This window comes from Saimiri boliviensis, chromosome 9 (genome assembly GCF_048565385.1).
Source record: "Saimiri boliviensis isolate mSaiBol1 chromosome 9, mSaiBol1.pri, whole genome shotgun sequence".
In the NCBI taxonomy this organism is placed as follows: domain Eukaryota; kingdom Metazoa; phylum Chordata; class Mammalia; order Primates; family Cebidae; genus Saimiri; species Saimiri boliviensis.
The window spans coordinates 13,159,780-13,187,286 of record NC_133457.1 but is presented as its reverse complement, the minus strand read 5'-3'; the positions used below and the strand labels follow the sequence as shown (position 1 = coordinate 13,187,286).

The following is a 27,507-nucleotide window of genomic DNA, read 5'->3' as shown; positions in this document are numbered from 1 at the left end:
TGGAACACATCTCCAGTGGATAAGGAGGGACTACGGTAAATAGCACTGAGAGAAAAAAGTTGTGGAATGATACATAGATATAGTATGATACTTTGCTCACCTACCATTTAAATTTTGAAATTAGTATGAAAATTAATTTTTTAAAAACTCAGAAATTTGTGTTTTAACTAAGTTTACTGGAAGATACTCCATTGGTAAGGGATACCAGGTCTAGAATTTATTTCAAGAATTTGTAAAAACACTTTGTTATTACTCTTTTTAAACATGCTTCACAGAAAAGTATTAAGAATTTTTGTTGTAAAATATATTAGTTACCTATTATTGTGTAACAGATTATCCTAAAACTTAGCCATTTAAAATCAGACATTTATTATTTCACACATTTTGACAAGGCTAGGAATCTGGGAGTGGCTTAGCTGGATGGTAACAGCTTATGGTCTCTCATGTGGTTGCAGTCAAACTTCTTCAGGGACTACCATCATCTGAACATTGACTTAGGGAGGATCCATTTCCAAGTTCACTCACGTGGTTGTCAACAGACCTCATACTTGCTGGCTAACTATAGTCTTCAGATCCTTACCATGTGCATCCTTCCATAAGCTGCCTGAGTGTCCTCACAGCATGGCAGCTGGCTCCACCAGAGTGAAAGATTGGAGAGAGAACAAATGTGAGAGTGAGCTCGACCCAATACAGAAGGTTCATCTTTTATGACCTATCTCAGAAGTGACATACCATCTTTTCCGCTATATTCTCTTGGTCACGCAGACCAGTCCTGGTGGAGTGTGAGAGGAGATTACACAAGATAATGAATCCTGGGAAGTAGAGCTCATTGGGGGCCATCTTAGCTGGCTACCAAACTAAATATAACACAAATTCAGAAAACTGCATAAAACAAACGTTTGTTTTAATGGATGACTATGATGAATTACCAGGAAATACTAGAGACTTCCTTCTTGTGCCCACTCCCTGTTACAGTACTTTGGCTCTGCTCATAATCACTGTGGATTTTTAGTTTTTTTAAGTGACAAGGTAAAATTTAATCCCTGTTAAAGGTCCATCTGCTTCATTTTAATTGTTCCTAATTTATCTTTTCATGGAGGCACATTATTACCATCTCCTTATTAACATATATATTTCAGAAAAAACAGCTAAAGGTTGTAACAGTGATTCAATTTTTAGGAGCATGTGCAGTGGAGGGGTCAAAGAAAACTGATGTTGAGGAGAAACCAAGAACAACACTGATCATCTGTCCACTTTCTGTGTTAAGCAACTGGATTGTAAGTCTTTAAGCCCTTTAAAAATGTAACATAATTTATATTTTATCTACAAGGTAAAAAGTATTCTTTTAAAGAGTCATTCGCTGGGGGAAATATATTTGGTCATCAGTTCATATGTAAGTTCAAATAATTGTTAGGTGAATTAGATTATGTTTGCTGAATTGAAGAAGTTTTTCTTTGAAGATTTATAGTAGAGAAGGTAAAGGACCATAATTGATTGCTAACGTAAGATTTAGTTTGTATTTTTGCCTTTGCTATTTTTTGTCCCCCAAAGTGGGAAAGATGTATAGTTTGACTCCACTGTATTTACAAATTGACTGTTAGAACTCTTTTCTAAGAGCTCTACCAATAATAACTTACTTTTATGACAGTAACAACATTTACTGAACTTCTATGTACTGGGTTTGTCCTTAATCTCTTTTTAAGGATTTTTCTGATTTAATTCTCAAAACTGTTATTCTCATTTTCCAGGTGACCACACTGAAACACAGAGAGGTTAAGTAACTTGCCTAAGGTCATCCAGTTAATAAATGATGGATCTTAGATATAGTCTCAACATTTTGAATCTAGAGCCTATTCTTTTAAGACTGCCCACCAGAAATTTTTTTTTTGCCAGATTGCTTTTCTATTCTAAAACATTGACATTGGAATGGAACCTCTTGATTATTTGTTTATTTACAGCTTGGTTATGTTTCCTTCCTACTTTGAGCTTCAAACTTCTTGTTACAATGAAATAATGACTCTCTTGGAAGTCCTGTGAGCATAAGGACCACTCAGCATTCTTGCCACCTCCAAGTTTATCCGCTTATCTAATTATTCTCCTGGCCTTTCTTCTTATCTCAGAGCAGGAAGAGATTCTACTCTTTGTAAGACAGTATTTAGTCTCTGTGTTGGATTCTTTCTTTTCCCACACTCGCTTATCTGTTCTTTTTTTCCCCTCACTTTTGGTTATTCAGTCTGTTCCCACTGGCTCTTTCATGATACATACTCAGGTCTTTTTCATTTTAAAATACATTCTCTTGATATGCATATTTAAGTTGCTGCTCTTCTGCTTTCCTTCACTGTCATAACTCTTGGGGGTTATTTCTACTTTGTGCTTTTACTTACTAGTTCCTTAATTCATTGTACTCTGGCTTCTACTATTCTCTAAATTGCATTGGAAAAGACTGTTTGTGATAGTCTAATTGTCAAATTGAGTGGCCTTTTCTTGACTTTATATAGCCTTTTCTTCCATGACATGAATTACCATTTTTTATTATAAGTTTTTGGTTTATTTATTTTTTAAGAAAGAAATTACACCTTGTCCTTATTAGTATATCATTTTTCCTCTTAGGACCAGAAGAATGAGTGTTAATGGTCTGTTGCTATTTTTTTATTCCAACGAAACTGTGCTTTCTTTAATGTGTTGTTTGTTATGGGAAGGGTAGTACATGGGTACTTAAATGGCAGTTTCAGGATGAGGTTTAGAGTATTAATAGAAATATTAACAATGTAACTGTGATTATTTTAGGGCTTGGGGTATAGAGATGTATTTTTAAAATGAGTAATCAGTATTTAATTACAATTTTATATGTAGAAAAGTTCAAGTAATACAAAGTTCAGAAAAAAAACCATGGCAAAATCTTGCCAAGTGAGATCATGCACACTCTGAATTTAAAGGAATGAGGAGTGGTTTGGCTATCGGGATTCATGGTTGTGTTAGTCTATTCTTGCATATAAGAAATACCTGAGGCTGGATAATTTAAGAGGTTTATTAATTGGCTCATGATACTGCAGCCTTTACAGGAAGTATGGTTTTGGCATCTGCTTCTGGTGAGGCCTCAGGAAGCTTACACTCATGGCAAAGCTGATGGGGACCTAGTATCACATTGCCAGAGTGGGAGCAAGAGAGAGTGGAGAGGTGCCACAAACTTAAAAACAACCAGATCTCTTTTAAACTTAAGAGAACTCACTCATCACCAAGAGGATAGCACTAAGCCATTCATGAGGGATCCGCAGCTATGATCCATACACCTCCCACCAGGCCCCACCTCTAACACTGGAGATTATATTTCCACATGAAGTTTGGAGGGGACAAACATCCAAACAATCTGATCTCAGTGATCAATAATTAAAATTTTATGATCTCAACAAGACACTCTCTTCCTAGCTCTCAAGTAAAGGATCTAGCATTCTACAGAGCAGGCTAGAACTGACTTATATTCCCTTTTTTGTCTTCAAAGAATTCAGGTAAAGGAGTAGGACCTGGGTTCCAATTCTGCTTCTACCACATACTTGTTCTGGGTATTTAGAAAAGTAATCTTATGAAATAACACCTATTTCATTTTCTGTTGAGAGGATGATATATACATACATACACAGTAGAGCCTGACACTGTCTAGAAATACAGCAACTATAGTTCTCTCCCTTTGTTCTCCAGAAAAGTTGGTGTTCTTCTATTCCAAGTGTAATCCTTTTATAAATATGTACCATCCCATTTCAAGGCCACCCATTGATTCAGTTTTCTCATATTGGAATCTTTGTCATGCTGGATTCTAATCACCTTTTCTTTTCTGCCAAATTTCTTTAAGAAATTCTTTGCATTTTTACCTTTACTTTTTCATGTTTTATCCTCTCTTCTCTGTGTTTTTGCCTTTATTATTTCATGTTTAATACTTTCTTCGGTCCATGGTCTGCTGTCTGCTTCCACTCTCTATAGAAACTCCCTTTGCGGAGATGTTCAGACCTCAATATTGCCATGTCCAATGAGCTCCCCTTTTCATCTGCTTTAAGTATGTTACTCATTTATTACTCTTTTTGTTATGTCTTATTTTATAAGCTATCTCTAAACCTTTTTGTAAAGAATGGGATTGAACATAGGACAAATTTAAAAGTCCACCTTGTTTTTCTTCTTGAAACTTCTGTATTCAGTGGATCCCAGGCCTTTTTACCCTTTTTGTTTGTTGTCCTAGCTTACTGTTTCTCTGTCTTTGTACTGGTTCCTATTAAATCTGCCTTTTCTTTGTTTCCTTACAGCATGGAATTTTTTTAAAAGCGTATTATAAAAAATTTTAATGAGATCTCCATTTACTCATCAAGATTGAAAAATTAACAAAAGTCTGATATATGTGCTTTCCTCTTTGTCTTTGCTGGATTATTTTTTATTTTTATTTTTTAAGACAGAATCTCATTCCATCACCTAGGCTGAAGCGCAGTGGTGCAGTCTCAGCTCACTGCAACCTCTGCCTGCTGGGCTCAAGTGATTCTCATGCTTTAGCCTCCCTAGTAGCTAGAATTATAGGTGTGCACCACTACCATGCCAAGATAATTTTTGTATGTTTAGTAGAGGTAGGATTTTGCCATATTGGCCAGGCTGATTTCAAACTCCTGACCTCAAGTGATCCACCCAAAGTGCTGGGATTACAGGTGTGAGCCACTGCACCTGGCCTGGAATATTTTAAATTATACCCCAGTTATGTAATTTCTCCCAATAAAAATGAAAGTCTTTTTCTTAAATGTTGATATTCTGTAGACTCTGTCCCTAATGTTTGTTCACTGTACATGCTGTCTTTAGGAAATTTCATTTATTCTTGCAGCTTTAAATGCTGTCTGCTATTAACTTTAAAATCCATATCTATACCACTCACTTTTACCTGCAGGTAATTATTTACATTTTCCTAGTATACTTCTTCAGTCAGGTATTCTATAGTGACCAAAAATGATAAAGGTCTCAAATACTCTCTTGGATGCCACTTTTCCTTTAAAAAAAAAAAAAAAATTCCTTATACACAATTCTAGGCATTCATTGAAGTATCAGGGCATCTTAGTCTTATTATTGTTACTTATATTCCATATTTAATTAGTCCCCAAGTTCCATTAGTCTCAGTTTGTTTCTTTCACACCTGTCCTTCCCGTCTTGTTCCTACTTCTACCATGCTGGTTTGGGGCTTTATCATCTCACCCCTTGTAGCTTCCCAGCTGTGTCTCCTTGTTATCTTTTCAATTTAATCATTCTGGTTTTTTTTTTTTTTTTTTTCTGCTTAAAATCTTTTAGGTCTGGTGTTTTCATGATTAAAGAAAAATACATTTTTAAAACTGATCATGTCCTCAAGAAGGTCAGGGATGATTTTTTGTTCTTTGTTTTTAGCTACATCACTATTGTATTTGATACCTAGCAAATAGTAGGCCTCTAATAAATGAGTGAAAGGAAATGGCTACAGTGCTTAAATCTCTGTCCACATCCTTGAAAATATTAGTTATTGTTCTTTTACTGTTTCCTTTTTATATTATTGTCTACTAACTATTGCAGCATTAAAGAGCTTTCTAATTAAAATATTTTTATAAAACTCACTATTGTTTTAAGGAAGTTTCGGTTTTTTCCTCCTAAAAATGAAGCAGTTGGTGATTAGTATGGCCAAGTAAATTTTATATAATGTATTATTATTACTGTGTATGTGTCATTTTTCTTGTCATTGCTACTATTTTGGTCTAGACTGCAGGAAACTTGATTTCATACAATTTTAGTAGTTTGATTTGTCACATTACTGCCAGGGCAGTTACTTTTTTTATGCATATATTCGGCCTGACACTAATCTGCTCATTATTAAAAATATTCCTAATTTTCCTTTAGGACCAGTTTGGACAACATATAAAATCAGATGTACACTTGAATTTTTATGTTTATTATGGTCCTGATCGTATTAGAGAACCGGCCTTACTTTCAAAACAGGATATTGTTTTGACTACATACAATATTTTAACTCATGACTATGGAGTAAGTATTGCTGATACTTAGAGATCTTTTAAAGATTGAATGTAAGAAATATGCCACAAGTTTCTAGAGTGTTCTAAAAATCAAGCTTTATACTCTTTTTTTTTTTCTACTTAATAATATATAGAAAATAAATGTTTTTTCTTTTTGCATTAAGGGGTTGCATCTTTAGATGCTAATTTAGGAATTCCTTTTTCTTTCTTTCTTTCTTTTTTTTTTTTGAGATGGATTTTTGCTCTTGTTGCCCAGGATGGAGGATAATGGTACAATCTCAGCTCACTGCAACCTCCACTTCCTAGTTTCTAGTGATTCTCCTGCCTCGGCCTCCCAAGTAACTGGGATTACAGGCATGTGCCACCACACCCGGCTAGTTTTTTGTATTTAGTAGAGATAGGATTTTACCATGTTGGTCAGGCTGGTCTCAAACTCCTGACTTCAGGTGATCCACCCACTTGGGCTCCCAAATTGCTGGGATTACAGGCATGGGCCACCATACCTGGCCTGTTTTTTCATTTAGAACATTTTAAGTTAAGATTTTAAATTTGGATTGTAAGTATATAAAGCAATTTGTTAATGAATCTTACTTTCTTTTTTAATATTCTGAAAAATTATTTTCTATCACAGTGATTTGATTAATATCTCAGTTTGAAGGTATGCTCTTTTTGTAGTTACAGTTTATACGTTTCCAAATTAGGAGTCTAATTGTTGTTTACCTGTATAATTCCAGATGTTCAAAAGTTAAAACTTTTTGAGAAATAGCTTGCTATCAAAAGTTCAGTCTTCTGGTAAAAATATTACCTTTTATATAAAAGAAAGTAATGTTGTTAAATTCAAGTAATGCTTACAGCTGCCATTTTCCATATTACTGCTTTATTTTAATCTGAGGTAGAACAGTTCAGTGTATTGACCAGTGACTCAGCAGAGAGCTAGACTGCTTGGGTATGAGTGCTAGTTCTGCCACTCACTAGCTATGGTGCTTTGAGTAAATACTTAGCAGGTTGTGCTTCAGTTTTCTCATCTGTAACATGAGATGTGCTAATATGTACTTATTTTATAAACTTGTGAGTATTCAATAATTAACATAGTGCATAAAGCAGTGCCTAGCACATAGTAAGTGTTGATATTAAATAATGATAGCAACTAGTTAACAAATCATATTAAGTACTAGTTTACTTTGCTGTGTTTTTAATTCATATATAACATTTATTTCAGACTAAAGGGGATAGTCCATTACATAGCATAAGGTGGCTAAGAGTGATCCTGGATGAGGGACATGCCATACGAAATCCAAATGCTCAGCAGACAAAAGCTGTACTTGACTTAGAATCAGAAAGAAGATGGGTTTTGACAGGTAATATAACAACATTTGAATTCTTGTTAGCTAATGGAACAGTCACTAGACTTATTCTTAAACCTTGAAGATTGAGTAGACACTTTAGTCATCCAGCCATAATCTTGATTTCTCTATTTCCCATCTTCTAGACTGTTTGGTATTCACAATACCTTTACTAGAAAGTAAGGAAAAGAATGTAAACTTAAAGTAGTTGCTTTTTCCTTCTTGCTAGTACTGCTGCTTTAAAAACCAAGTAAGCAGATATACTTGATAAGGAGAAAGTAGAATTTACCCCAGTCTATTTCTTGGCTAGTTTGGCATGTGAGAGCTAAAAATTAGAGCAATACTATATCTTGAGATGTATGTATATTTAATAAAGCATTATAGCAACTCTTGATAGTGATTGGCCTGCTGCAGAGTGCCCATTTTCAGTTGTTGTCTTCTCTGATTGGTCCGAATAGTCTTATTGGATAATCTGGTCAAAGAGTTTAACAGTTTCCTGTTATTTTTAGGTACTCCAATCCAGAATTCTTTAAAGGACTTGTGGTCTCTTCTTTCCTTTTTAAAACTTAAACCATTTATTGATAGAGAATGGTGGCATAGAACAATACAGCGTCCTGTCACAATGGGAGACGAAGGAGGACTTAGGTAAGTAATTTCAGACAATGATTAATATTGGTTACAAATAACTGTTAGCAACTTAAACCAGTTGGCATTTTCTTTACTATTTTAACTTGACTCTTAACCTTTCCTTCTAAAAAGTGTTTATGGCTCAATGCCTTTGTCTTTCAGAACCTAGTGATGCTTGTTTGGAAAGACAAAGATTTCTAATTATTGATAACTACCCTTCTCCTGTTTTGGCTAAACTTAAGGGAAAGACCTAACTTTGTGTTCTTTGTGTGTTGCTAAGCCTCAAAGCCCTAAAACCACCATTAACAGATTTAGCAGGAAAAATTTTATATCCTTTGAGAATCTAATGTGCATTAAGTTTTCCTATCTTAGATAGCTTTATTTTATTTATTTTTATTTATTCATTTATTTATTTTGAGATGGAGTCTTGCTCTATTGCCCAGGCTGGAGGACAGTGGCATGATCTTGGCTCACTGCAACCTCTACCTCCTGGGTTCAAGTGATTCTCCTTTTTCAGCCTCCCAAGTAGCTGGAATTAAAGATGCATGCAACCATGCCCAGCTAATTTTTGTATTTTTAGTAGGGGTGGGTTTCGCCATATTGGCCAGGTTGATCTTAAACTCCTGACCTCAGGTGAGCTGCCTGCCTCCACCTCCCAAAGTGCTGGGATTACAGGCATGAGCTACTGCGCCTGGCCTTATATAGCTCTATATCATGCGTCCCCAAACTACAGCCCGTGGGCCACATGCGGCCCCCTGAGGCCATTTATCCAGTCCCCCGCCGCACTTCAGGAAGGGGCACCTCTTTCACTAGTGGTCAGTGAGAGGAGCACAGTATGTGGCGGCCCTCCAACGGTCTGAGGGACAGTAAACTGGCCCCCTGTGTAAAACTTTTGGGGATGCCTACTCTATATAGTGAATGATGTGATATACCGTGACCTCAACAGAAGTTGTTTAAGAAATTTTTATGTGGTTGTTTCTGGTGGAAATAGATAAAAGTTGAGAATATAAACTAAAACTCAGTGATAGCCATTTTGCAAGATGCTGCTGGACTAATGTGGTTCAACTTTTTGGCCAAAGCAGCAGTTTATAGACTGAGGATTTGAGCTCCATTAGTGGGATAAAAAAATCTTTATAAAGGTGGTAGCCAGCATTTAAAAAGACAATGAAATAGAGAAGAAGAGATATAATAAGTATTATTTTGTGAAATATTTATTTCTTTTGTATGTGTTTGTATATTTTTACTGGATGGAATAAAATGTGTTTCTTATTGTGAGTTATAGTGAAAAGCTTCAAGAGCCACTAACCTAGTTGGCAGTACTATCCACTTGATTCCTCAAAACCAACTATTTAAACTCCAGGAAATTGTATTTATATTTCAGTGTTGGGAAGAAAACAAGAATTGATACACTTCTTTTTTTCTAATACTGAAAAGGAAATGTAAAGATTGTGGAACCTATAAAGCATTTCTCTGTCTTCTGAATTCCCATATTATGTTTTTATTTTGGGGACACTCATTACTTTACACAATTACTTATTTATGTACCTTTGATTTTCGTATTATAGAAGGTAGTATCTTACCCATATTTGTGTTCTTACAACATTTAATTCAGTGTCTTGCATGTAATAGATACTTAGAATTTGAGTGTTGACTATTGCGTGATAGAGTTGGCAGGACAGTTGAGAAGTAAAAGAGTCAATGATTAGAATAAAAATGGCGAGCAGAGCTTAAGAGAATAAGGGCAGGATATGAGAACATAAAACTGTGATAGGTATTGAGGAGAAGTTTCCTTGCATTTGTTTTAATTTATTTTTGTAAAATACTTCTGTGATTATCAGATTGGTTAAAACCCCAAATAAGGGATTTGAAAAAAACTTTGTTACAGAGGCTATAAAATAGTAACAAATTAAAATGTTCTTTTTTTGTTCTTATTGGATCAATTTCTATAGAAATTAAAAGTTACATAATTATTCGTTTTATCCTGATTAGGCGTTTACAGTCCCTAATTAAAAATATTACACTTAGAAGAACAAAGACAAGCAAAATTAAAGGAAAACCTGTTTTGGAGTTACCAGAACGTAAAGTATTTATTCAGCACATTACACTTTCAGATGAAGAAAGAAAGATTTATCAGTCTGTGAAAAATGAAGGCAGAGCTACTATTGGAAGGTATGGAGAAAGAATGCCATGCTAAAAAATAGTTTTTACTTTGTTTCCCATTCACTGAATGACATTATTTAGATGTGTTAGCAATAAAATTTGAAGTATACTGAAAGATAATTTCCTTCTGTAAATTAAAGTATGTTTTACAAATTAATAGTTAAAGTGAATGAAATAATAGTATAATTCACCAGATAAGTAATTTCTTAAGTTAGGAAGAAATTTAAAGCTTACATTAAACGACAAGTTCTTAGTTGCCAGCCAGAAGACCTTGCTTGCTTCTATTTCCAACATCGTGTGGAAATCTGGGAATAGGAACTGATGAAAGAGGTTTAACAAGAAGATTAAGGATTGGTAGAAGGTGTGAAATTCTAGTTCAAGCAAGATCAGGTTTAATGTGAATGCCTATAGGGAACAGAATGAATAAGAGACCAGTGAAAACAGAATAGGACTGTGAAAGGGGAATCTTCAAAACATAAAAACTTTAGTGAGGTAGGTACAAAGCAGGTTTGATAGGAATTAGAGAGACTGGGAAAGATTTCTGAGTTCAAAATCTTATTTCTTTTCATATTCTTTCAGCAAAAATTTATTCAGTGCCCACTGTGTGCCAGGCAATACAGATTGGTATACAGCAGAATAAAATGCAAAAATCCCTGCACCCAAGGAATTTATATTTTAATGGGAAGAAATTGAATTTTAAAACATGATTAAGTTTTATGGAATAAAGCAATGAAAGGGGATGGGGAGTGCCAAAGCTATTTTAGTAGGGCATTAAGGAAGACCTCACGAGAAGATGATATATAGGCAAAGATCTAAAGGAGATTGGGATTAAGGGGTGTTTCAGCCAGAAGAAACAGCAAGTGTAAATGCTCCCAGTTGAGAGCATGTCTGGTGAGCTTGAAGAAGAACAGAGAGGCAAGTATGGCTGGATAGTATGAACAAGATTGTTAATATCAAAGATGTATTGGAATGGGGCTGGGTAATACATATTTCAAGGACTTTGGGTTTTACTTTTTATGACAGGAAACCTTAAAGGGTTTTGAGCCAGGAGAGTGATGTAATTTGATTTATATTTTTAAAAGATCACTCTGGCTGCTGTGTTCAGATTTAGGTTGTTTGAATAGGAATAAGTTGAGAAATAGGGAGACCAGTAGCAATCAAAGTAAGAGATGATGGTAGTTTTTTTTTTTTTTTTTTTTTTTCGAGACGGAGTTTCGCTCTTGTCACCCAAGCTGGAGTGCAATGGCGCGATCTCGGCTCACTGCAACCTCTGCCTCCTGGGTTCAGGCAATTCTCCTGCCTCAGCCTCCTGAGTAGCTGGGATTACAGGCACGCACCACCATGCCCAGCTAATTTTTTTTTTTTTTTTTTTTTTTTTTTTTTTTTTTTTAAGTAGAGACGGGGTTTCACCATGTTGACCAGGATGGTCTCGATCTGTTGACCTCGTGATCCACCCACCTCGGCCTCCCAAAGTGCTGGGATTACAGGCATGAGCCACTGTGCCCGGCCCAATGATGGTGGTTTTTTACCATGGTAGTGATAAAGGAAATGAGAAATGATTAGATTCTGTTAAATTGTGAATGTAAAACCAACAGAACTTGCTGGTTGATATGCTATGGTGTGTGAAAGAGAGGAATCAAAGTTAACATCAAGCCTTTTTAACTGAATAAACTAGAAGGATGGAATTGCCATTTACCAAGACAGGTCTATGGGAAGGGCAGAGCAGTTTAGGTGATCTGTACTGTTGTCACACGGTTAGTGAATGACAGGACTGATACTTAAACTCTTGTTTAGAGCTTGTAAGTTTAACCTTTGTATTATTTTGCCTATGCCTTGCATTGTTAAATATTCAGAAGTATTTGTTGCCATAATACTACCAGTACTAATACTAGCAGCAGATTAGTGTATAACACTTAATATAGTCCCAGCACTATTTTAAATACTTTACATGTATTAAATTAAAGAACAGTAGTTCTGTGAGGTAAGCATTTTTACAATGCCACTGTACAACTGAGGAAGCTCAAGACATAGGCTAAGCACCTGTCCAAGGTTACATAATTAAATTGACAGAGCCAGGTTTTGAATTCATGACCAGCTAGTTCTAAAAATCTATGCTTTTAGCCATTAGGCTGTATTTCTTCTGTTGCTTTAAAATACTTAAATATCAAAGAAAAAATTAAAAAAAAAAAACTTAAATATCTCGGATGGCCTGGTTATATAATTTTTGGATCACCCATTTCCTTCAGAATCTATATTGTCATTGTACCACTGTATTTTGTATTGAATGTTTCTGTGGGGAAGCCTGGTTTTGTTTTGTCTTTTTTTCCTCTAAAGTTCAGCAACCTCTCTGTTGACTTTCCCTGTGGTATTATTTAGATCTTTAGATTCCAGTTTTTTCCCCCTCTTTCCTGGAAAGCTTTCTTTAAATATTGTTTTCTGTTCCATTATTTTATTTCTTTCTGTGTATGTTAGATGTCTTTTATCTGCATTCCATAGATATCATTTTATTTTTATTTATTTATTTTTTGAGATGGAGTCTCTCTCTGTCATCCTGGCTGGAGTACAGTGGCGTGATCTCAGCGTACTGCATCCTCTGCCTCCTGGGTTCAAGCGATTCTCCTGCCTCAGCCTCCGGAGTAGCTGGGACTACAAGCGCCTGCCACCAAACCCAGCTAATTTTTGTATTTTTATTTAAGATGGGGTTTCCTCATATTGGCCAGGCTGGTCTCAAACTCCTGACCTTGTGATCCGCCTGCCTCAGCCTCCCAGAGTGCTGGGATTACAGGCATGAGCCACCGCGCCTGGCCTATTTCTGATCTTTTACTTTTTTTGTTTAATTTTGTTTTCTCAATCCTGTTTCCTACATCCTTTTCTATGTTTTTATCAGTGACAAGCCTTTTTGATAATGGCTTATATTGGTTTCAGTGTGACTTTCATTTCTCTGATGACTCACTATTTTCTTTCACTTTCTTGAGCTATACCAGCTCATCTTTCATCTCTTTATGTTGTCTTGCCTTTTTTTTCAAAGCTCTTTGTCTTTGCTTTAAGCATTTTTTGGGGGGAAGAACTGTTTTATTGGGTGATGTTAAATTATGACAGTCTCTTTGGTCATAATTTTTGCTTGCTCTGTGGCAACATTTTTCTGCTGAGTTTCCTTTCACTGCCATTTGTTCCCTACCTTTGCTCTCTGCTGATTATTACTTATACTTGAATATCTTGAGTTCTTCTTGTTACTAGCTGTTTGCTAGATTATATGCACATGAAGGGAAAGGTCATAAACATGTCCCAGACCAGCAGGAAATAACCCAATTTACTTAAGACTCAGGGTTACATGTTGAGTTACTTTAGGTTTTATTAGTACACATAAACAGAGATCAGAAACTTTAGGGGTGCTTGCAGTGTAAAGTGCTGTGCCTGTAGTCTTTTTTTTGAAAACACAGTGCACCTGTATATTTTTGTATTCAGTTTACCTTCCCTCTTTTTTGGTATAAACTTCTCCAGGGAAGGTCAAGTCTCCAAGCATGTACCCTGTTCCTGTTTCTGCACATGAGAGGTATTGATTTTCCCCTTAGGGCATGCCATCCATTTTAAAGAATTGTGGTCTGGCAGCTCTGTTTGAGATGTACAGTCATCTCTCTCAGCATCTTCCTATCTGACTTATACTGCAGTTAGCAGCCATATATTGTCCCTTACTGTTACAGATCTCTCTTAATTTTATTAGAGTTTGCTTTTTTGTTTTTCATTCTTGTTTTGGAGTAATTTCAAGAGAAGAAAAGAACAATGCCATTTTACTCTGCTGTTTTAGAATAGGAAGTTATTATTGTTTAGCAGACTTAATAATATTTGACATTTTAATCTCTAGATATTTTAATGAAGGGACTGTCCTGGCCCATTATGCAGATGTCCTGGGACTTTTGCTTAGATTGCGGCAAATTTGTTGTCATACTTATCTTCTTACAAACGCAGTGTCTTCCAGTGGCCCCTCAGGTAGGTAAATGTGATCGCTTCATACCATTGTATTTGTTAGAGATACTTAAATAAGAATGATAAGTTTTTTTAATGTGGCATAAATTTATTTTGTTCTGTCAAATGGAGATTTTTTTTAGTGTGAGCCTCAGCTAGAAATATATTCAATAACTTTTTAACCAATGAAATGGAATTATAATGAGGTCTTTCCAGGATTTCCAGTGATAGATACCCTTTGATAAAAGATTAATATTGGACCTGCCTTTTATTGTATGCTGGTATGTTCATATCATGTTATAATGATGCTTCTCTGTGAGGTACATTATGTGAGTTGGCTACTATTTTTTGAATGCTTTTTCAAATTTCAAACTTAAATTGTGCTTTTTGCCTGTGACAGAAAATGATGAGATACTATCCCTACTGGCAAGCAAAACTTTTCCTTATAAGATAGATTAACTTGTCATTTACAAACCTTGTGCTGAAATTAATTTTTCAGTCTTTTCTCTAGGAAATGATACACCCGAAGAACTGAGAAAGAAATTAATAAAGAAGATGAAGTTAATTCTGAGCTCAGGTTCAGATGAAGAATGTGCAATTTGCCTGGATTCTTTAACAGTTCCTGTGATAACACATTGTGCACATGTATTTTGTAAACCCTGTATTTGCCAAGTCATTCAGAATGAGCAGGTTAGTGTTTTGCTCAGAAAAGGTTCAGTGTTTGATAGAGTAGTGTACCTGTCTTTAATGTAATAAAAACTGAAGTACAAGAGTATATGGAGTTTTGCACTTGGATTTAATAATACACCTTTTATAGTTAATTATTTCACTATTTTAATAGATGATATATTTCTCCTAATGCAACACCTTTAACATAAAATGAGGTTCACAGTCAATATCTTAATTTCACTGTTTGTATCATTGCTGTTTAACAAATGGATTGATGATGTGAGACACAAAGGTAAATTTAAAATTTCCAGTATCCATATTCTTAAAAAAAGTAAAAAGAAACATTAAGCTAATTTTAATACATTTTTATTTAACTCAATATATCTAAAATTTAAAATGTATTAATGTGTTTTTTTTTTTTTTTTTAAACTAAGTCTTCAGAATTTGATTGTAGTATATACTTATGGCACACCTCAGTTTGGCTTAGCCACATTTCAGGGACTTAATTGCCCCATGTAACTGTTGACTATCGTGTTGGATAAGGTAGGTCTAGATTCTTTTTTTCTTTTTAATGACCAAAATGCATTTATTTAATATACATCACAAGGGCTCAACCGAGGCTTAATTTAAAAGACAAAAACAAAACAAAGATAATACCACAGCTGAAGATACAGAGTCCTATACAGAAATCACAAAAAGGACAGACCATATAATGAAAAATTGAAAAGACAACACAGGGACAGGCTAGGGAGCCTGGGTCAGGGCTCCTGGCTGGTGACTTGCTTTGAGTAGGTTTCTTGCTTAGGTAGGTCTAGATTCTTTTGTGTGGTAGAATTTTTTTGAAATGGACTAGTCTGTTAAGCAGTCATTCAGCTGGGGTAGAATTTTTTTAAACATTTTAAATTGATATATAACATGTAGAAAAAATGTACAAATTTATGATTATATAGCTTAGTGAATTATCATGAAGTAACCATATTTCTGTATCTACTACTTAGGACTCCTTGTGGCCCCTCTCAATCATTTATTCTCTACTTCTTCCCCAAAAGTAACCCCATTGTATCGACTTCTAAATAGTTTTAGCTTCAGAATTTTTTTATTGTAATGGTGTTTTACATCTGGTTATTTAAGATATAATCTTATTAGCAGGTTCAAATGGGTACAACAGATGCTGCTTTGGAATGAACTTGATAGGATTTAACAGATCCTGGTAGCTTTATAAGCTATTACAAGGTTTATAAGCTTAATAGCTTTATAAGCCATTAAGAAGGATTTTTTTTAAAAGAATAGTACTAAATAGTGTAGCTATATTGTATTTAGGTTCAAAAAATTGTTATTCATGGATTTTTTTTTTTACTTGTTTACAAATGTTATAATATTTAGTTTCCAGTTCTTGCTTCTGGCTAGTCCAGATCATATACTTTTGCTCCCTTCTTTACCCATTCTACTTATCACATTATGTTTGGAACTCAGCATGTTGAGATGTCTCTTAAATGGATGAAATCTATTAAAAGGTTTAATAAAATGTTAGCTATGAGAGATACAGATTTTAGCATACATTTAAAAATTTTTAGACAAATTTATATTTGTTCTTCCGTTAAGTGTTGCTCATACTTTGTTCTTTCTCATATAGCCACATGCTAAATGCCCTTTATGCAGAAATGATATACATGAAGATAATTTACTAGAATGTCCTCCAGAAGAATTAGCACGTGACAGTGAGAAAAAGTCTAGTATGGAATGGACATCCAGTTCAAAGGTAAAGTACTCATGTACAAATATTTGAGTATTTGAGTATATAAGGAAATATACACAGTGTATCAAAATAGTAATTCTGCTTTCATTCCTGTCATTGTAGTATTCTGTTGGTGACCACTGGTTTTTTGTTTATTTTTAATGGTGAATTTGAGAGGAAATAAGTTCAGATTATTATAGTGTTCTTTCAGTCTTAATTTCCTTTTTTTAATGAGTAGTCTTTTGCTTTTGTATTTTAGGGAGCTAACATGTCAGGACCTTTAATGATAAAAAAATTTAAGCTAATTTTACTGATTGAGAATAGAATCTAATGGACATCTTAATACTTTTCAGATTAATGCGCTAATGCATGCATTGACTGATTTAAGAAAGAAGAATCCCAACATAAAAAGTTTGGTGGTTTCTCAGTTTACAACATTCCTGTCTTTAATAGAAATACCACTTAAGTAAGTTCCACAGTGTTTTTCACTTTCAGTAAAAGGATTTTTATATAAGTGTATTGACTTTGATAGCAAAAAAATAACTATTTGTTTTGCCAGTTTTAGTCATTTTATCTAAAAGATACTCAGTCACAATAGAGAATACTTCCTGGCAGCACAGGATTTTAAAGTTTAAGTCCTGAATTTATCAGAAAATGACTGACTGCAGTGCCTAGCATATTAATAAGTGCTCAGTAAACATTTGTTAAAAAAAATGAATGAAAGAATTTACTAAGGAGATTTGTAGTTACTTTTTTTCCCCAACTTCCTGTTGATTTGCATTAACTTTGTTTTATATTTATAATAATAGTGTTCATTATTTTTGTCTTTTCTTACCCCTATTAGAGCCTCTGGATTTGTGTTTACCCGTTTGGATGGTTCCATGGCCCAAAAGAAAAGAGTTGAGTCAATTCAGTGTTTTCAAAACACTGAAGCAGGATCTCCAACTATAATGCTTCTGTCTTTAAAAGCAGGTGGAGTTGGTTTGAATCTGTCTGCAGCTTCTAGAGTGTTTTTAATGGATCCAGTAAGTAGTTTTGTATATTTTTCAGAATGTTAGTACTTCTTTCTCAAAAAATAAGACAAAAAACTACATGGTGAATACCTTCATAGTTATAATTAACTGTGAAATTCTTAGGCCAACCTTAAAAATAGTTAACAAAAACTTAGTAAATGTGGATTGAGAGCTTTCTCTTAAGCTACTTTACTGAAATCCTCACAATATTCTTATGAGATAGATACCATTATCAAATGCTCTGTTTTGGCCAGGCGCTTTGGCTCATGCCTATAATCCCAGCACTTTGGAAGGCGAAGGTGAATCGATTGCCTGAGCTCAAGAGTTTGAGAGCAACCTGGGCAACATGGTGAAACCCACCCTCTACAAAAAAAAAGTACCAAAATAATTACTCAGGTGTGGTGATATGTGCTTGTAGTCCCAGCTGCTTGCAGCACTGAGACAGGAAGATTGATTGCTTGAGCCCACAAGGTTGAAGTTGCAGTGAGCCATGTTTCTGCCACTGCACTTCAGTCTGGGTAAGAGAGCAAGAACCCATCTCTGAAAAAAAAGGAAAACAGTTTTCTGCTTTACTGAAGAGGCAATTGAATCACAGAAAATTAAATAATGTGCCCAATGTCACACTGTTAGTAACAGGCAAAACCAGAATCATAGTCCATTTATTTAAGTACTATTATGCTGTTCCATTCTACTTTTCTTCGATAGTAAGTCTCTATTAACCATAATGCTTTTTAGGGTAGTGGTTCATTCAGCCAACAAATAATGATATTCTACTTTGTGTCAGGGTATTACAGGTACTGGGAATCTAACTATAAACAAGATAGACAAAATGACTACCATCATAGTGCTAGTGGTCTTAAGCTTAAATGTGCATAAGAATTAGGTAAAATGGAATTTCTTTTGCATTCAGCTTTGGAGACTTAGGAGTTCTAGGATTATACCCAGGAAGCTGCATTTTTAGTTTATATCATAGGTGATTCAGGTACCAGGTGGTCTTGGATCACAATTTGAGAAACAAATTATCATTAATGGAATGTTCTGAGTACATTTTACTGCCTAATACAGTGCAGTCACTTGTGGTTGCGTAGTACAGGCATAAGGGTAGAACAGAAGCTAAAATTCACTTTGAACTTTACTCACCAAGCTGTGTGACCTGGACCTGCATTCACAGAGGAGTATGTTTTTCTACATGTACAAAGAGGCTGTTTAGCCTGAAAGGACCTCGGACTAATTCAGTTTCTAATTTGCACTGGGTACTATGTGGGATAGAGGCGACCATGCGCCGCTTCTGTGCGTTCAGACTTTGTGGTTGTAGCTTGTTGCCTGAAACTCAGATTTTTAACATACAGAAATTCTACTGAGATATAAATTTTATAGTTATTTGGGTGAGGCTAGTTTACTCAGGCTTTTTTTCCCTCCCTCGACTTAGGGTAACCTCAGTAAGATTACAATTAGGGTTATCATACTTAGGCCTATGGTATGGTCTGTTGTATTTTCTTGCCTTAATACTGTGGATGAAGTTTTAAATCTTTTTTGCAGTATTTTATGGCTATAATACAAAGATATTTTTAACTATAGACTGTTGAATATTAACTAACCCAGTGATAATTCTAGAAGCTGATTTTTAGAACAAATCCCAAATTTTATTTTTCTTGCTAATAATCTTAGCATGAAAGAAATTAATACCAAAATAATTAGTATTATGAAGTTGAACAGAGACTAAATTTGTTAACAGTTTTTAAAAATTTACAGAATGTTTTAGCAGTTTTATAGTAAGTTGAGTGTTCTTCATTGAACATACTAAGCTTTCCAATGTTGTTTCTAACTTAAAAGTCAGGTCCCAGAAAAATAATGATTTGATTAAAAACAATAATTGACTCATGAAAGTCTTTTACCCTTTTTTTGTAAAGAGACAGGGTCTTCCACTTTTGTCCAGGCTAGTGTCAAACTCCTGAGCTCAAGCAAGCAATCCTCCCTCCTCAGCCTCTTGAGTAGCTGGGGTTATAGGCATATGCCACTGTGTCCAGTTTTCTTTTACCTTTTCATGAATATTGCATAAGAATTGGGGTAATATTTTGATATTCATGGTGAGCTTCTAGTGAAGCTAATTTCTTCTTTAATTACATGTGAAAATGAGAGCTATCAGTTTTATGTAATGATGAAGTAAATTAGATTTCTGGTAGCCATACTAGACTTGCATTGCCAGCTTGTCATTAGGTTCCTGGATAAAATACAGGTAACAAAAAGAAATATTTTGCATTGTCTCTTGGTATTAAGATTTTAAAATGTATCTAATTGTGAAATATAAAATATTCACAAAATATGGTATCTGTCAGTTTTAGAAAATCATATGCTAAGTATATCCTTAAATCTAAACTTCCACACTGGAAAAGAACCTAAAACTCAAATAATAGCAAGTAAACAGTAAAACCTTCCCTGTATCTATATTCCAAGAGCCTTTTTTTAAAAAGAAGAGAATATCAACCTAAGTATGAATCATACTATAATCCTACATAAGCATCTGATTGTATTTCTATTTTCAGCTATTTTGCTGTGTAAATAAATGTTCCTTTCCTCAAAAACACCGTTTTCAGTTTAAAAAGTCACCTCATAGTTTTTATTTAAAATTTAATGATCCTTATCCAGACAATTCACACTAGTATTTAAAAACCACTTACCAGAGTTCTATATCTTTTTGGTTATTCTTCCCTTTTCATTGTTTCACTGTTTTATTATTTAGCTTAAGACAGTTCTCATGATCATGTCTGTGTTAATTAGCTAATGGTACTTTTTTAGTTCAGCTTTAAAGGCAAATTGACATCAAATACTGATACAGAAAACTGCATCAACAAAAAAACAACTTTTAGGACTTCTGACTTTTGAAACCCTTTTTTGTACTTTATTTCATGAACAGAGGAAAGTGAAAGAAAACCAGAAAAAGGGGAGAAAACTTTTTTTATAAATAGGCCCAAGAATTACGTATTTTTTCTCATATAAATTCAGTCATCTAAGAGGATATGTAAACTTTTTCCTCTGTTAAATGCACATAGAGATTCATTTTAAAATGGGGGGAAAAAGCAGAAATTGATTAATCAACAAATACTTATTTTGGGTGCTGACACATTTGTCAGGCCCTGTATTAGGTATTACAAGTAGTAGTATAGGGAGGATGCCTATCATTATAGTGATTGGGAAGATGGACTTTTCTCCCATAGTATTTGTGATGTTAGTATCTGACTTCAGGCAGAAAACTTTCAGTCAGAAAATGATCAATGAATACTAGTGAAGTGAAAGGACAAATGCAGAACACTCATAGATCAGGGCAATAAAGCAACTCATCCATGTACTTGTTAGGCCTGGAATCCTGCTGCTGAAGATCAGTGCTTTGACAGATGCCATAGACTTGGCCAGAAGCAAGAAGTTATCATCACAAAAGTGAGTTTTTAAACCAACTATTTTAAGACTAGGTTGATATGATTTTTACAATTAAACAAGTAATGAATGAATACATTATAATAATGATTGAAGTAGAATTATGCAGAGCAAAATATAAGTCACACTTCTCCTCCATCAATAGGGCCCTTTCTCTATAGTTATATACATTTATATTTATGTGTACATCTCCTTAAAAACATCTTTGAAAGGTAAGTGGCATTATACTTCATTGTTCTATAACATATTTGTTTCCTTTAAAACTATTTTGTAAGTACATTTAGGTGAACACATTTTTTAAAATAGTGATAAAACATAAACTTTACCATTTTGAAGTGTAGAGTTCAGATGCATTAAGTACACTCATGTTGTTGTGCAACCATCACAATCACCCATCTCCAGAGCTTTGTCATCATCTCAAACTGAAACTGTGTATTCATTAAATAATAACTTCCCATTCCTCTCCCCCCAGTCCCTGGCAACTACCATTCTACTTTCTTTCTCCGAATTTGACTACTCTACAAAATCATATAGATACAACATAATGTATTTAACCCATTACGTTTTTTGCTAATAAAAACAGTGCCATAATGAGCATTATTATATATAAATCTTTGTGCATAGATGCAAGTATTTCTTTGGGATAGGTTCAGAAAACTAGAATTCTGGATTTAGGATTTTTATTAACTAAGTTGGTTTCAAAATAGGAATTATAATATATGAAAGTCACGTTAATTTATACTTACGTGGCCAAAAAAGTGCTGTTCTAATTTGCATTTACCTAAAACCTTGAGTATATTTCACATATCTTGTTCATTAATGTTTTTTCTGTGAATTATTTATATCTTCTGCCCTGTTCTCATAGTTATGGTATAGTACAATTTTATAGTATAAAGGACTCCCTGATACAGTCTGATTTTAAATCTTTTGTTTAATGTATGCTGGAAATGGTTTATCCCATATTCTTCCTTATCTTTAAACTACATTTTTTTGTCATAAAAAAGCTTTAAAATTTTTATGATTTAAAATATCAGACTTTGTTATATATTTAGGTTTTAAGGTCTTACCTAGGACAGAAGGCTTTATTTTCACATTTTTCCAACTATTCTGTATTTACTTCTGGTTCTTTTGTAAGATTTTATTTGTGATATGAGTCTAAGTTTACTCTTTTTTCAGGTGAAGAATGATTTGTTGTATCACATCATTTTTTTTTCCTTTGAAAATTCCAACTTTTTCCCTACTAGTATGAAATGTCACTTTTATCATAAACTAATTTGTATATATTACTTGGGTATCTTTCTAGACTATTCTGTTCTACTGATCTCTTTTCCTTTTGTTAGGGCAGTATTACTTTTATAATAACTATGATTTCCTAAAGTAAGTTTTGATATCTGAATAGGGTAAAATGTTCTGTTTATCCTTCTTGAAAATTGTATTGGTGGTTATTATTATTCTTGAATTTAACTTTAGATTTTGGTTATAAAATCCCATTTAAGATACCTTGTTTGAGATTTATTAAATTGATTATTACTTTTGAGAACGGTCTTTCTTTATAAATTAGGAATGTTTCCATACAGGAACATAGTATCTCTTCTCCCTTTATGTAGATCTTTTATATATTTCAGTAAAATTTTATTATACACCTTCTTTAGTTATTGCAGTAATTGGGACTTGTGGAACAATGTTAAGTAGTAGCAGATAGTGATCATTCTTGACTTGTTTCTGTTTTTGTTGAGAACATTTTTATGTTTCATGTTAAATATGTAAGGTTGAGACATTCATTACTAGCTTAATTAGAGTATTTTAAAATTAAGTTTTTGGCCGGGCGTGATGGTTCATGCCTGTAATCCCAGCACTGTGGGAGGCCGAGGTGGGTGGATCACAAGGTCAGGAGATTACAGGTGCATGCCACCACGCTTGGCTAACTTTTGTATTTTTAATAGAGATGGGTTTTCACCATACTGGATGGGCTGGTCTTCAGCTCCTGGCTGGAAGTGATCCACCTGCCTTGGCCTCCCAAAGTGCTGGGATTACAGGTGTTGAGCCATCACGCCCAGCTGATATACTTTCTAATTATTGCACATTCTCAAAAGCTACATCAACACTTGGAAGAGTACAGGTTATTTTATGGTAGACTAACATTCTCATCTCAAAATTTAACTTTTTCCATTTTTAGCAGACACTGTTGTTATCCTGTTTATCCTTCCTTCATTCTTCTCAGCACTCAATAAGAGTTCATTTAGTTTTCGTAGTTTTAAAAACTAACCAATTTAACTTTTTTTTTTCTTTTTAAAGTTCATTGTAAAGGACTCTGTTGAAGAAAATATGCTGAAAATACAAAACAAAAAGAGAGAACTTGCAGCAGGAGCCTTTGGAACTAAAAAACCAAATGCTGACGAAATGAAACAAGCTAAAATTAACGAAATCAGAACATTAATTGATTTATAATTTGTGGGATTTTAGTAAGGTCAGTTTGATTGGATACTTAAGTTTTAGAAATAAGAAAAACAGAGTTTTAGAAATGAGATCTAGAGAACATGTTTTCTAAAAGGGTCATATTGTTTTATATTAGCGAAGAGGTATTACTGACACAATTTCTTCTATATATGAACATATTTTTAATGAAACTTCAAGTAGCAATAAGTTCCATTATATACTGTGGCCTAAAATAATTTTTTGAGAAAAATGTTACTTTGTTATTCAGCTTTTCATAGTATCTATGCTGAGTATTTTCATATATCTTCCAAGTACTCAGCTTTTTCGTATTTCAAATAAGGTCAGACCTTTTATACTTTTGACCAAATAGTTATTTTCTATGTTGGACACTTAGTTATTCACCAAAGCCTCCAATTTGTGATGCAGTGTTTGTAGTCCTTGTAAACAATATATATGAACTATAAAAGAATTAATTTTATTGGGCTTTCCAAAAACATATTTGTATTCCAGAACCAAATCTTAAAAGAGACCAAAGTCCAGGTTAGCAGAGTTTTTTTTTGTTTGTTTGTTTGTTTGTTTTTTTCTCTATAGTACATTGAGATATAGTGCACATAAGTGACTTGGAGTTTTATGTTCATGAAAAAATTAGAGATTATGTTAAGAGTACTACTGTTTCTCCATTTTAGTTAAGTAGTACTACATTCATTGTTTAAATGTAACTTGCTGTGTCTAGGGTGTAAATATAGTTTGTGGGAGTGAAAGGCAAACCAATCCTACCCAATTTGATTTGAATATTTTAAATTATGGAACTGCTAAATAGATATTTCTATAAATAATTTTTATTTATGTAGCTGTTTTTGGAAGTAACTATAAATTTTTATAATTCAGAAGACTACTATATGTGAGAGGTGTGATATCTGGATGGAAGTTGGGCTGGATGATCTCCAAAGTCGTTTCAACTCTTAAAGACATCTTAATCCTGAATGTAAAAATTGGTTATGTGTTTAGAATCAGAATTTGATTTTCAACTTCAGTAATTCATTGTTACATCTATCTATAGAATTAGAGTTTTTTTTACACCTTTTTGTTAATAAGCAAACTTAGTTGCTGCAGCATTCTGGGTGACTCCTGAGTCATATTTAAAATAAACAAGCTAGAAATTTAGCAGTCAGACTAGGTAGGTGGTTTTATTTCAAAGGGAAACTTTAATCCAAAGAAAGAAGAGATTACTCTAACAAGAGAAGTTTCATGTGTGATGGTACAGATTTAAGAATACTTGAGATTTTACTTAGAGTGTTGGAAGTGATTTGATAGAAAGATAGGATTGGAGACAATGTTGTGTTATAGGGTGCACATTTAAGGTATATGCCAAATCTCACTAGCTAAGTCCTTTCCTCCCTGTGCCCCGTTTTCTTGCTTAAAAGTGAATTAGCCAGCTAGTATCTTTCTGGTCCCTTTCTGAGGCAGTAGCAGGTGAGGAAAGGGCTGCTTTTCATCAAAACCAAGACCTTTTTTGCAGGGATGACGGTGGAATAATAATTTGGGATTAGGAGCAGTAGGGAAGTTACCTGGCAGATCAAGCATTACACACAAAAAATCAAGTTAATCAGAATATGGGTTCTTCCTATAACAATACTTCACTAAGTATAAACAGTTTTCAGCAAAAGACAACACAATTTACTCTTCCTACTTTCAAAGACAAAGCTTTACAAATTCACCAGAAAGGTAAAGGGAGGACAGCTTGCTTAATTACTCAGATATTTACAAAGTTGTTTTTAAAACACATTCATAAGTTTGGCAGATTGTTTAAAAAATGTCTTTTTGTTTTGTACAGTTCTATTACATATTGTTAAATTTGAAAAGTTTAATTAAAAAAATTGAATTTGTCCTTCCTAAGAAGGATATATAAAAAAGCCACTGGAATGAAAACTTCATATTATGCTATGCTGTTGTTTTATTATTACATAGAAAAATAACTTTAGAAAAATATTGAAGACATTGTATTACCACTGTGATTCAAACTGAATTTTGTGGTTCAAACTGGACTTTAAATTTAAACATCAATAAAAATTTCAAATGTTTATTATGTTCCTCAGTGCCATAATTTTGAGTTTATCCTCAAAGAAAATATTTCATTAATTCTCACATTTCTATGTGTTCCTTTTTTAATTGAGAGTACATGAAGATTACTGTAACAGAATAATGTACTTACATCCTACCTTTATTGTGCTCAGTTTAACTGGTTCAAATTCTTGTTCAGAAATCAGAGTGGTTATTTAAAATACTTTGATCTAAAAACATTGGTTCCAATCAATTTCCTCATCTGGAAGAAAAAAAGGAGTTGTGATAGTACCTATATATACACAGGTAGCACTCTGAATCATTGTACATTTTGTTCTTAAAATTACAGCATTTGAACTGGAAATAGTAATCAAGAAACTAATCCTATGTAGTTTGTTACCAGTTTAGTACTAATAAAATTATCTTAGGCAATGTATGCTTTGTTTTGGGGAATAGCAAAGACATTGCTGTATTTTTTTTTTTCTTATTTATAGTACTTGCCAAGGCTTATGCATTAGCATTTGGATGAGATTCATTAAAAATGTAAGGGCATATTTGATGTTTGGCTCCTAACAAGAACTCAAATGTTTAACCTCGAGTTAACACATTAACTTCAAAATATATCTGCGAAAGGTGTTATACAGCAGGACAATATGGGCATAAGGAGAATTAAGGTAAACATTTACTTTATGCATAAACCATAGCTCCATCTACCATGGAACTAATCTCCACAGGCATGGATTTGACCTCTGTTGTGGGCAAGTTTGTCTTAAAACCAAAGGTCATACCTACCATTGCAAGCGGTAAGTATATGTGGATCACCTCCGCAAATATGTCTTGTAATTTGAGTTACTGTTGCCTTTTTATACATTTTACTAAGTAACCCTTAGTATTCTGGACTCCCTAGAAAAGATTTCCCAGTATTTGTATAGCTTTACATGAAAAGTTAATACCTCACCTTAAAACATAGATCACAGAAGGAAAAGAATCTATTAGTTCTGTGGATTTCTAGCCAAATAACTTGACAGCATTATATGCTATGTCTTATAGTAAGCCTGTCATTCTTTCTGATTCCAAAAGTTAATAGCCTTCACTACTTATTAAAAATTTTGAAATTATATAAGCTTTTCACCTTAGAGCTTTCTGATATGCTACTGTGTAAAAAATAGAGAATGAGGCTTGGTGGCTCATGCCTGTAGTCCCAGCACTTTGGTAGGCTGAGGTGGGCGGATCACGACGTCAAGAAATCAAGACCATCCTGGTCAACATGGTAAAACCCCACCTCTACTGAAAAAAATACAAAAATTAGCTGGGCGTGGTGGTGCACACCTGTAGTCTCAGCTGCTAGGGAGGCTGAGGCAGGAGAATCGCTTGAACCTAGGAGGCGGTGGTTGCATTGAGCTGAGATCGCACCACTGCACACCAGCCAGCCTGGTGACAAAGTGAGTCTCTGTATCCAAAAAAAAAAAAAAAAAAGAATGAACAGTAGTACATAGAGAAAACACTGAATGCATATTGAATGGCCATAAAAATAAGACATTTTTTAATCTGAAGACTGTGTTTCTGTTCATCTTAACCAGGGACTCAGAAGCCAGAAAGACTTCCGACTAGCCAAAATTATTTTGAGAAGTCTTTGTACCACAATACCTGACACATGGAGGCACTTAAATCTTTGGTAAATGTTTCATTGTACTTGAAGATCAATAGTGACTTATTGTTCACCAGTCCAATTAGCTAGTTTATTTTCAGAAATCATTTATTCATTTACTATAATTCTAGGTAAATCCTCAGATTCTTCTTGAGCTCCTATGGTAACAGCCTTCAAGGTGGCCCCAACCATTCTTGACTTAAGTTGGTCTATATGGTTGTATATTAATTCACATCAGTCTGAATAAGGAGGGTGAACTTGAAGGCTAGGTCACAAAAGCTGTGCATCATCTGCCCAATCAAACCTCTCAAGTTTCTTCCTGTCATGGTTAACTGTCCTTTTTTTCTTCTACAGAATCATTTGACTACTCATTTTAGTTTTAAAAGGTCAGCTTGGATCC

At 34.1% G+C, this 27,507-nt stretch overlaps 1 protein-coding gene across 3 annotated transcripts in view; it reads left to right on the top strand.

The window, feature by feature from the left end:
• HLTF (helicase like transcription factor) overlaps positions 1-26,938 on the top strand; it is a 55,772-nt gene extending 28,834 nt beyond the window's left edge. For 2 of the 3 annotated variants that reach the window (XM_010335785.2, XM_003925056.3), the window contains exons 14-25: positions 1,180-1,277; positions 5,887-6,030; positions 7,240-7,378; positions 7,873-8,008; positions 9,980-10,159; positions 14,013-14,137; positions 14,625-14,803; positions 16,416-16,541; positions 16,871-16,983; positions 17,362-17,542; positions 20,885-20,965; positions 23,258-26,938. In XM_010335785.2, coding sequence (XP_010334087.1) covers positions 1,180-1,277; positions 5,887-6,030; positions 7,240-7,378; positions 7,873-8,008; positions 9,980-10,159; positions 14,013-14,137; positions 14,625-14,803; positions 16,416-16,541; positions 16,871-16,983; positions 17,362-17,542; positions 20,885-20,965; positions 23,258-23,410 — 1,655 coding nt within the window. In that variant the 3' untranslated portion in view covers positions 23,411-26,938. The remainder of the gene's footprint in view (positions 1-1,179; positions 1,278-5,886; positions 6,031-7,239; positions 7,379-7,872; positions 8,009-9,979; positions 10,160-14,012; positions 14,138-14,624; positions 14,804-16,415; positions 16,542-16,870; positions 16,984-17,361; positions 17,543-20,884; positions 20,966-23,257) is intronic. The other variant, XM_010335784.3, reaches the window with a different exon arrangement.
• Positions 26,939-27,507: the final 569 nt, after the last annotated feature.